The 11,860-nt window shown below is 38.5% G+C and overlaps 1 protein-coding gene across 1 annotated transcript in view; it reads left to right on the forward strand.

Annotated features, from left to right (window-relative positions):
* Positions 1–11,860, forward strand: part of SNTB2 (syntrophin beta 2) — a 100,263-nt gene extending 88,403 nt beyond the window's left edge. Inside the window, exons 6-7 of the mRNA XM_030863523.3 lie at positions 2,192–2,376; positions 4,150–11,860. Of these exons, the coding sequence (XP_030719383.1) occupies positions 2,192–2,376; positions 4,150–4,242 (278 nt within the window). The 3' untranslated portion in view covers positions 4,243–11,860. The remainder of the gene's footprint in view (positions 1–2,191; positions 2,377–4,149) is intronic.

Here is an 11,860-nt window from a genome sequence, read left to right on the forward strand (position 1 = left end):
AGCAACAAAGACCCAACACAGCCAAAAATAATAAATAAATTTATTTTTTAAAAAAAGACATCAGAATGGTTATAATAAGCCACCTGGACCAGCTCAGAGCTTTGTTAATGAGGCCCAGATTCTGTCCCATCAGAATAGGGCCACTTCTCATAGGTGCCTGCCCTTCTCTCTCTCTCTCTCTCTCTCTCTCTCTCTCTCTCTCTCTCTCACACACACACACACACACACACACACATTCTCTCTCTCTCTCTCTCTCTCTCTCCCCCCCTCCCTCCCTCCCTCCCTCCCTCCCCCACCGCCCCACCCCCACCGCCCCCATTAAAATCAGAGTCAGAGGCTTATTTCTCTTTGGTTCATTACTCCTGAGACCCTCTGAGGGTGAGGCAATCACATTGCCTCAACTGTTTTATTACTATTCAGGGAGAAGCCATTTAACTAAGACTATTAGGCACAACATTTTTATGGCCAGTTCATATTCTCATTCAAAATTATCTGGTATTATAAGTTTCGACAAACTGAGTTCTAAACCTAAACATACTCAGTATGACCTTTACTTCTCCTTTTCAAGGTTGAGGTAATCTTAAACAGTATTCTGTTTTTTTTAAAGTAACACACACAGACACTGACATTTGCTGTCCTTTCCTTTCCTTTCCTTCCCTCCTGAGGGGAAACAATCCTAAGCAGAACATTTAAGAAATCTCTTATACAAAAAGCTTGTTGAGGATTAATGGCTTGCCTTTGATGGCTGCCTTTGATGGCCAGATCTCGCTCCACTAGGGACACACCTGCAGGCAGAAATCCTCCCCTGCCTGCACTGGACCTTCTCCAGCCAGTGCTGTAAGGACTTGGGTGGACCTCATTCTTTGAGTATTTCTTTTCTAGACTAGAACTGACCCGTCTCTTCTCATCAGACCTCAATACCCTACTAAATTATAGCTTCAGGGATACTAATAGAACAAAATTCTCTTGAAAACTGTACCCTGGTTGCCTTGATTGGGATCTTTTTGTTCTCCTTCCAAACCCCTCAGCCAGTCATTTAGAGATTATTGCATTAGATTACTTCCACAGGTAGTTAATTTTATCCATGTCCCCCCCCCCCCCCCGAGCAGGTTCCTTTTCTGAAGGTAATTAATATTCAAAGTTCACTGTTCAAAACTCTCCTATTCGAGTAGTGCTGAAAAGGGACACTGCCAATATTTGTTATTCCTTTGCCTTATTTCTTGAACATGCCAGCTGCCTTGACTAATTGAGTGTTTTTCGTGTCCAGCGCAAGGATACATTGGTCTGAGTATGAGGACTTGCTTGTTTGGGAGCCATTCTTCCTGTTCACAGTGACCAAGCCTCACTCAACTCTGATCCTTTAGGTGATTGTAAACTCAGCTCTCAGAGGACTATGTTAATTCCCATGTCGCAGAGGGCCTTTCACTTGTAGCCTCTGTACTGACAACAAAACTGCTCAAGTGTTAGTGAAACAGGGACTTCACCAGTCTTGACAGAAGACATTTGCCTGTCTTGATGATCGGTTTTTTTGGTCCCATCAATTCAGATATATCTTCTGAATTTTATCTTTGATAGGACTGACAGTGTGACTTCTCAAATACCAACCAATCCATGTTACTACCCTGAAAGGTGCTGTTTCTCCTTTGGTTGTTCCTCCTTCTTGCCCACTTGAAACCTTATTCTTACTTCTCACTACCTATCAAGTGTGACCGTTTTTTAGGTCACACTAAAAAACGTTTTTTAGGGCCTTTCTCAAGTTTTTTTAGGGCCTTTCTCAAGTCCATCTCCAGGAAACCTTTCCTTGACTTTGGCCTTATTCAGTTTGGTGTTCAGTCATGTTCTATACCATCTACCTTAAGCAGTTAGGGATTTCATGTCTATGTCTGTCGTTTGTGAGGTGTTGAGAGCAGGGACCATACCTCTTCTTTTCCAGTACCATATACAGCCTACTGTCAGCACAAGTATTCACTTGGTACTCACTGAATTGAACTGAATCAGATCAGATGTCGAGGAAAGTTATGGAAATTCTTCCTCATCTCAAACAAGACTCACTTCAGGATGTTCCAAATAGGTTAGGTATCACACATTCTCAAGAAGATTCTTTTCCCTTTTTAGAAGTCAGGAGAAGCCTTTATCACTTTCTAACTGAAGTAGTAACTTTATTAATGATGTTTTTTCTTGTCTTCAATAGGCTGCACATTAAATGGCCAAGAGGTAAGACTCACTGTCCACTATGAAAGTGGGTTCACTATCTCCAGGGAAAATGGAGGTTCCAGCAGCATATTGTACCGTTACCCTTTTGAAAGGCTGAAAATGTCTGCTGATGATGGCATCAGAAATCTGTATCTGGATTTTGGTGGTCCTGAGGGAGAACTGGTAAGCGTGTTTCTGAAAAACATGTTTATTCTAATAGGTATTCTCTTTCTTCCTATTGCTTCTTACCTCTTCTATAGAAAATTATGGGCTTACAGACTGATATTCCATTTGGAGCCAAGAAATTCTTCAGTTTTCAAAGATGCATGGGTTTGGTTTTGGGGTTTCACTGGTTTTTTTTCCCACATTAGGAAATCATTCCCTTTTTTAAAAGTTTTGTTTGAATTTTAGAAAGAAAAAATAAATAGCCATTTTAAGAAACAGGCTTTTAACAAATATAAGGTACAAAATACTAAACCTGGCAAACTTTAATAAATGAATTCTATCCATTGATATTATCAGCAATTTGTTGGGATAAGAGTTAAAAGTAATAAAGTGACAGTTGCTACAGAAATTCTGCTGATCAGAAAAAAAAGATATGGAGATATGTACATACAGCCATCATCTTTTTTTTTTTTTTTGCGGTACACTGGCCTGTCACTGTTGTGGCCTCTCCCGTTGCGCAAAACAGGCTCCGGACGCACAGGCTCAGCGGCCATGGCTCATGGGCCCAGCCGCTCTGCGGCATGTGGGATCTTCCCGGACCGGGGCACGAACCCGTGTCCCCTGCATCGGCAGACGGACTCTCAACCACTGCACCACCAGGGAAGCCCGCCATCATCTTTTTTGACTTCTTGTCCTTTAAAGGAAATATCAACAGGAATTCATGAGTCCCCTTGGAGAACTAGAGAAGTGTGTCAAGTGTACTTTAGAAATCAGAAATCATGATAAAGAAGTCAAAGTCATGCCTTTTCTCTCTTATCAGTATTGAGCCAGTAGTTCAAGTCTTGTCTTATACGTGAAATCTTATGTCCATTGACACAGTCACGATAGGTGTAAATTTGAAAAACAGAATCTTGAAATTTTAGAACTGAAACAGATCTTAGGGATAATGAAGTTCAAACTCCAAATGAGAAAACTGTGGCTAGAAATCTTATTTTATTTTATTTTTATTTATTTATTTTTTTTTTTTTGCGGTACGCGGGCCTCTCACTGTTGCGGCCTCTTCCGTTGCGGAGCACAGGCTCCGGACGCGCAGGCTCAGCGGCCATGGCTCACGGTCCTAGGCGCTCCGCAGCATGTGGGATCTTCCCGGACTGGGGCACGAACCCGTGTCCCCTGCATTGGCAGGCAGACTCTCAACCACTGCGCCACCAGGGAAGCCCTAGAAATCTTATTTTAAATGATGAACCTTTAGGAAACTATGGATAGCCATGGACTTCAAAAGCCTGTTCATCTGATGTCAGCTGTCCAAATTAGAGACCTGTGCTTAGAAAGGTATAACTAGCCCTCCCAACTAGCTTCAAGGGTTGTCATTCCCACCACAAACCGATAAGGGGTATCAAAAATCATACACATAGATGGTCACACTTCAGCTGAATTTACTGTGATTCCCCCTGGGAAATATACTTACAGTCAGTGGTTTCCATATAGGATATTCCTCTTTCCTTTACATCTTCCTACGTGGCATGGTGAAATCTAGTACACCACCAATAGTGTCCTAATTGTGGATGTGAAATTTCACACTGGTGTTTAATTTTGACATAGAATAACCTTACTTCAGAGTACACTTCCATTTGCGGCTCTAAGTTCTGAAGAGTTGCCATAAATCTGGCACATCCATTATCCAAGTTCTTTTTAAAAAGTAGAACATCATGTCCAAATTTGTTTATTTTGCATGTTTGTTTATTAAAGCATCTGTATATAGCAGTGATAATTAATGTCCTTTCTCCACAGACCATGGACCTGCACTCCTGTCCGAAGCCGATAGTATTTGTGTTGCACACATTCTTGTCGGCCAAAGTCACTCGCATGGGACTGCTTGTATGAGCAGCAAAAAAATCAGTAAAGAGCCTTGAATGTCACAAGAAGTATTTCCACCTCAAAAAAAAAAAAAAGCACAAAAAGAAAGCTCTTTGCTCTCTCCTCCAGCACAGTGCCTTGACAAGGACCTACAAATCACTGCTGAACTGTAACCATGTTTAAAGAAGAGCTTGCCTTTTTCAAACTACCTTGCCAGAAATTCTAGGACTCTAGTAAGCTGCAAAATAAGGCTGTTGATTTATTGTCTAGTTTCCTAATGTGGTTTCTAAGTAATTAGGTTTATTTCCCTTGATAAGAAGGGTGGCTCATTCTTTTTCTTTTTGGACATAATCAAACATCTAATAGTTTCTTTTTTTTTCTTTTTCTTCTTCTTCCAATAGAATTTGTTTCAGGCTTAGCCTTGATCTTTTGCTTAGGACAGCTATCTCTAACCAGGTGCTAGTTTGCAGCAGCCCGTGCTTCTTGGTCACTCCATATAGTTTATACATTTTGTTGGATTTTACTGTCTTCACTTACTCGTTCTACCCTAGGAAGTCCTTGAATTGCATCACCAAAGGGTTCTTCATCTGTCATGGCTCTCCCTGCATCCCACCCTGGCCATCACTTCCCACTGCATCACAAGCTTTGCCACTCATAAGTGCTAACTTTAAGACTTAGAACTTGCAAGATTTGATTTACCTTGCCTTCCACTCCCTTTCTAGTAGTGACCAACTTGAAAAACAAGTTGGAAACCACTGCTTTGAAAGAAAAGTTTTGCTTGTTTTAGGATTTTCTGATTTTATCTTTTGTAGGAGCCAGGGGATAAGATTTATTTTAAAAGAAAATCCTCATTTTAGCCTAAGCCATTTTTTATTGCTTACCAAATGTGCCTTTGGTTAGGGTTAGTGGAGCTTTATTAGTTTGAATGACTGGATATCACTGCCATTCCAGGGAGATCATCTATCTAATATTGAAGAATAATTTTTGCGGTGGGTTTCCTTAGTGCGGTATCTTTTTTAGTTGGCAGATCTCTTTAAGGAAGACAAATCCTGGAGAGCCAGCTTGTTGAAAGAGTACACTTTGTCAGTGAAGCCAGCTTGCTCTTTAGCACAAACATCATGGCACATTGCTTTGAGCTGTGTGAGCCCATGCAGGATCCTGGCCCTGGCCCTCTCCCTCTGTGGCAACAGAGTGGCATCCGTCAGCAACTCTAATTCAGTGCTGGCTCAGTGATGCATCCTACAATGGGCAGGGTGATGAGACCATGGAACAGCTACCTGGGCTTTGCTAAGCGTTGTCAGATATCATCATTAGGACATAGCAGCAGTAAGATTGCTGATTTTGTGGTACTGGAGAACTCAGCTGCTTTTTCCTAATTATGAAGGAGTATGTATCTGAAAACATTTAAAATAGTATAATAGCTATATAAAATGTCAAGGTTAGCACAGTCCCCAGATCTGAAAGAAAAGGTAACACTGACTTTGATGTTCTCTCTGCTCTCTGAAGAAAGTTCTAGGAATAGTTCTCATTTACTAGAGTTATCAGGAATGCCATAAGAGGACGTGAGCACTATGGAGGGTGGAGAAGGGTAGCAGTCCAAAGATGAAAAAGAAAAAAAACCCAAAAACCCACAAATGTACTATTTGCAAAGCAAGAGCTATTTGGTTTGAGTGCAGACTGACCTATAGGTGGGACATATAAAAGAGCAGACTCATGAGCAGAGAGAGTTCTAGTTGGACATTGTAACCTCATTGTCTTCCCTCTGCCCCATAAATGAGTTCTTCCCCCAGCTCCAGTCCCCAAAGTCTGATCTACTTAAAACTGGAAATTGAAATCTAGACTAGAATATATCTTTTAAGAGCTTTTTTATGTTTTGAAAATTCATAAATCTAAGTTTGGTTCCATCTGGCATACGTTTGCAAATCAGAGAAGAAAGAATCTTGAAGATCCAGCTATGGTTTCTGGAAGCAGAATTTCAACACACAATACCCTCAGATAAGGGAGCTTAGACACTTTTGGCAGTGAGAGTATTATTAATCTGAGAAGTCGAACAATGCAGTCACAGACTTTTGCAGCAAAGCCATTTGGTGAGGTTTTCTGTGTTAGTATGAAAGGCTAAGCCACTGAGAATATTTTCCGGGAGAACTTCTGAGCCACGCTGCTCATTCCTTCTATGAAAAAGATCTGTTAAAAGGTATGATTAAAATGTGGGCAGGAGAGGTAAGCATTGTGTGCATTTCGGCTCATTTTGCTCAAGCTTTAGCTGTCATAGCACCAAGATCCATAGGTTTCTAGTATCTTTTGAGTCTTGATGTGAAATGAAAGTGTATGGAGGGTTTCCTTTGACCACTAGCGCCCCAAGAGCAAGAGCCCTTCAGCTGCTTGTTTAACATACTTCAGCAGCTTTCCAATCATGGGTGACCAGGTTGTTCTTTAATTGTGTTTGTGGGATTTTCAAACCACAAATGAAGTGCTTTTTATGAATGGGACAGCCGTGATAAATAGGTATTTTGTATTAAGATGCCAGAATGTGGCAAATTATTTTCAAGTGATAACTGAAGAGGGGCATTTTTGATATTTCACATCTTTTATAGAACAGCTGACTTTTCACTTCTTTTTCATTTTGAAATAGGAAAATTGTTGAGAATGTGGTGGGCTTCCATGTGTAGAGTGGAAAGGAGCTGCATAGTAGTGCCCCCTCATTCCGATGGACACTCCTCGTGCCCTCGGGAACCAGGGCTTAGACGTCTTCTCCACATTCCACACAGAGGCCTACGAGCAGCCAATTGGTGTGTGAAAATTCTTCCTCCTCATTCTCTAAAACGTCTCCGCTCCCTCTCCCCCCGGAAAAAAAAAAAAAAAAAAAAAAGGAAAGGAAGAAAAGGCTCAATTATACTTTTTCTGGAAAAGGTGAGTCCTTTCCTGAAGTCTTCAAACAAATCTTACCTGGAAATTAGTATCTAATATTTTATATGAAGAAATACTTTAATGTATGTTTATACAGTATTTATTAGGTAGTTGTAACTATAAACTCAGCTACCTAGTAGAGTTTCAGATTAAATATTGGGACATGTACAGGAATCAAAAATACTACTTTAAATGGCATTCATCTATTTTAAAGCCATGTTTTAGCACTTTTTAGGCTAGCTAAAGTCTGATAGTGCTTGTTTTTATCATCTGTACTCTCACAAAGTTTGTTATTGACAATTATTGCATGCAGGAGGGATCAAATTATTTATTATATTTTTATAAGTGGAAAAATCACTCTAACCAACAAATGATTAAAGTTGTTACTGATTATTTTCTTAATTTATCCTCCTAACAGAATGGTAACAAAGCTTTTTTCAGCTGATTAAATGCACTTAGCTAATAAACCAAAATTTACTCTTTAAAAAAAATTTAAACTGTGTGGAATCTGGACAAGACTATGTTTCTCCTAGAAAAAACACATTTCATTGTAAATGGTTTTGATGGATAAAAGTGTGTCCACTTTTGAGAAAAGATTATAATGGATTTTTTTAATTTTGAGAGAACCTCCAGGTCTCCTTGTTTAATTTATATCCATATTTTTAATTCAAATTATCATGTAAGCTGCTATGCAAAATCTATTAAAAGCCCTACTTACTCAAAGAGTTAAACATATTTGAAGCTTTCAGGGAAGACCTGTAGACTTAAGCACTTTCTCTGCTTATTTTGTATCTTAGACACTTATGCTGAATTATGTTCTTATTATTTTCACTGGTTATAAGCTATTGATTGTACATAATATTTAAACCATCCAAATATCTAGCATACATTTTCATGTCGCTGCCATCCACTGTTGACGCCATGAATGAAATGGCTGGTTAGAAAGCCAAAGGTCGTTTTCTTTCAATATCCAATGAAGTAAAATGCTGGATCTCTTTGGTCTCAAAGCATATTGAGATCTGCATATCTGTGTAAGGAAAAGAGACTTCTTTGGGATTCTGCTTAAACTTTAAGTTGAATTTGATTATAGTCATATTCATTTGTTTTATATATCTCTATCAGGTATATTACGTGCCAGGTGGTATTATATCCTACCTTGAGATTGGAAATCTCTTTCATTTAAATTTGAATTCTTATTGTGGCTTTTTTTTTTTCTCCATTAGATCAAAGTAGAGGACTCTGACGTCAATCTGCTACCATTCTCTCTGTGTCCCTATTTTAATTTTTTGATAATCTACAATTATTTTGTTATATATACTGTCTTTAAAAACTGACAGCAGCAGTCCCCCAACCCCTGCCCCCCTTTTTAAGCTATATATTTCACTGTGCTGGGCATAGAGACACTCAATAAATGTGTGATGACAGACAATTCTAAAATAATTATGCTGTATATCAGGATTATGTGTTTTGAGCAATATAGCTATTCCTATGGTATAAGGATATTCAGTGAAATTTATTTTATACTAGTAATAGACTACTTAAGTGGTTGATTTGAAACCCTTTCTCTAAAGCACACACATACACACATCTAGCAGATCAGTGATAATTTCAAGTTAAAGTAAGGTACAATTAATAGACAATAGAACACGTCTCTTTTTGACACTAGTTAAACTGCCAACTGGAAGAATGGTTGTTGTGTATTAACTTGAAAAATATTTTAACAAGATTTCTTCTTTTATAAACTTGATAAACGTGAGCTTAATTTCTTGTCACCTCTATTCTTCCTTTCCATTTTAGGTGACTGAACCAAAGCATATTCTGGTTTTAAAAGTGAATCTACATTTGATATAATGCATAAATATGCTGTTTGTAAATGATTGCTTGCTCTCCAATGAACATTTGATTGTAGTCAACAAAAATCTACCAAATGAACTGTAATCCTTGAATTGCCACAAAATAGATTAGTTGAAACTAAAAGGATATAACAGAGAAATGATACTTCATTTTATTGTAAGATTAGGTATTGTGGTAGATTTCTAACTTCTGAGTCCTGTAAGTACTTTACTCAGTTTTGTAATAATCTTACCTCCCTGCCATTGACACAAATGCAAAAGTTTTTGAGTCCCTCTTTATCCTAGTCACATGTACACCTTTGGAACCTGATTATCACCTCTTCCAAAGTGATAGAAGTCTCTTATGAATAGACAAAAGGTTCTTTGGGACCCTAGAGAAATTTTTGAAACTGCAAACCTAATTAATGATATATTAATTCATGGATTCTTTCATCTAATAAGCATTTATTAATGTACAGTTCTGCACAGGCACTCTGAAAGGTCCAAAAGAAAGTTCCTGCCCTCAAGTAGCACATAATCCATTACTTCTCAATCACACCATGCCATCTATTTATCAGTCAGAGGTTAAGTAAATAACCACCTCATATTTTTACCAAAGCATATCTGCAGTTCTGCTTATCTGGCAAATTGGAAAATATTTAAAAGGATGCTCAGTCTTTGATCCATGCTAGCATGAAAGAACTCCAAGCACATTTTAGTAGGTTGGTCTTTTCATCATGCATCATTTTTTAATTCAAAATCAGGCTTTAGTTTGTGAAGGAGACTAGTGTAGAATATCCTTAGTAAGATAAATCACAACAACGACAAAAAGTTAGCTCTATTGCCCAAAGTGGATCAATGAGAAAGTCTTTTTAAAGAAAAGTTTCTTTTAACTGTAAACAGAAAAGATAAATGTATATTTCATCTACCCACTTTATAGATTGTGCTGACCCAGTCATTTTCACATTTGCAGCCTTTAAACATCTCATTTGCTGAAAGTCCTTACATGTGGTAGATGGACTGTTGCTCCATTTGAGAGATCAAAATAATGAAGATATTTAAAACTTAGCAAAATTCCACTTATTCTAGAACACTCAGACATTCAAACTCAGTAGAAAGGGCACCTAAAAAAAAATAAGAGCAGTTGTGTGAATTTTTCCATATTTTCCTTCAGTAACAGCCCCTTTCCATCTAGCTTGCCTTCCATCTATCACTAGAGGCAGCCTTTCAGGCAACATCCTTTGTCATGCCCAGAAAGGCCCTGAGAGGTCAGTGATTGGAATGGCTTAGGGAACACAGTCTCATGGGCTCCTTCCCCTTGGTTTTCAGCGTCCTGGAGTTGTGCACACAAATTAGGTCATGCCTTCAATGTCTTGGTCTTTACTTTAAACCTGCCCTTTGACAATCAGGTGCTAATGATTGTATACTATTAGAACCAGCACATAAGTATTGTCATGTTAAGTGTCTGTTCCTCCTAGGTTGGAAGAAGTGCTTTCCTTCTATCTCAGTCCTGTTCAGGTGGGTGTCAGTTACATTTTTTCACCTGTTTTGTGAATTAACAGAATTTGGAGGAGGAGAAATGATCTAAACTAAGTTTTGGGTTTGGCACGATCATCAATCTTGATGATACTCTTCACACCTTAAAGCAAACCTGCCCTATCATAAGAACCAATTTCTGATTGTTTTTCTCTAGTTAGGACTCCAGTGTTATGTTTACAGCCTGTTGGATGGATTCAGCGTGATAAGACCTGGGTGCCCAAAGAATCTGTTTCCCTTGTGGTACCAGACCCAAGGTCCTTTACAAAATAATGTGGCAAACCACTACCTATAAAGGCCTGTTTTGGCTAATCTGTGCAAACTTTTATTATACCCTCTTGTATGTATTCTGTCCTACGCAACTCTCATTTTTTCAAGTATTAAGACTTAGAAAGCTAGGATGACACTTCTACAAAGAATTAGAAGTATGTGATATTCTGGTGTTTTCCTTCCTTTTGGAACCCTGTATTTAAACAAGACTTCTTTTTAAGTGTTGTTTAAAATTTAGGTCTCAAGTCTTCTGGCATCACCAGACTACCAAATCAAAACCCATGGCATAAAACAGGGCAGTATTTGTGTTCGTAATAATAAGCTTTATGTGTACTGTGTAAGTATAATGCATAGACAACACTTTCCCTTGAGTTGCACATCAACATAGAGCATTGTACATTACAATGAAATTTGCAACTTAAGGGTATTATATATATAAATACATATATACCTTTGTAACCTTTATACTGTAAATAAAAGAACTGCTTTTAGACTTGTATTTTTTTTTTTCATTTTTTAATGTTAAAATAGTTTCAAACTTAAACAGGAAAGGTTTAAGAATAGTACAAAGAACTCCTACATCCGTGTCACCCAAATTTCCCAGTTGTTAACATTTTACCACATTTGTTCCATTACCTTCTCTTGTCTTTTTCTGCCACGATGCTCATCACCCTTAAATTCTCTAGTGTGTACTTTACAAACACAAGGACATTCTCCTGTATTGCCACCCTACAGCCCTCCCAATCAGGAAGTCAACTTTGGTACAACACTACCACCCATCCACAGACCCCATTTAAGTGCTCCAATCGTCCCAACAATGTCTCCTTTTCCCTTATGGCACAGGATCCTATCCAGTATCACATGTGTTTGGTTGTCACATCTTAGCCTCTTCTGGTGCCATTTTTAAACAGATTTAGGACAACTCCAAACTCTTAAAAACTTAGTTTCGGTTGTAGTTCTACCACTGACCATCTGTGTGATGGGAGCTTAATCACTGGATCAATCTGAGCTTTATCAAACTTTGAGTCACACAGAGGAGGGGCAAGTGAGAGATGGTTTCTCAAGAATCATGTTTGGAGATCACTGTTCCATTGATTTCA

This window comes from Globicephala melas, chromosome 19 (assembly GCF_963455315.2).
Source record: "Globicephala melas chromosome 19, mGloMel1.2, whole genome shotgun sequence".
NCBI classification, from domain to species: domain Eukaryota; kingdom Metazoa; phylum Chordata; class Mammalia; order Artiodactyla; family Delphinidae; genus Globicephala; species Globicephala melas.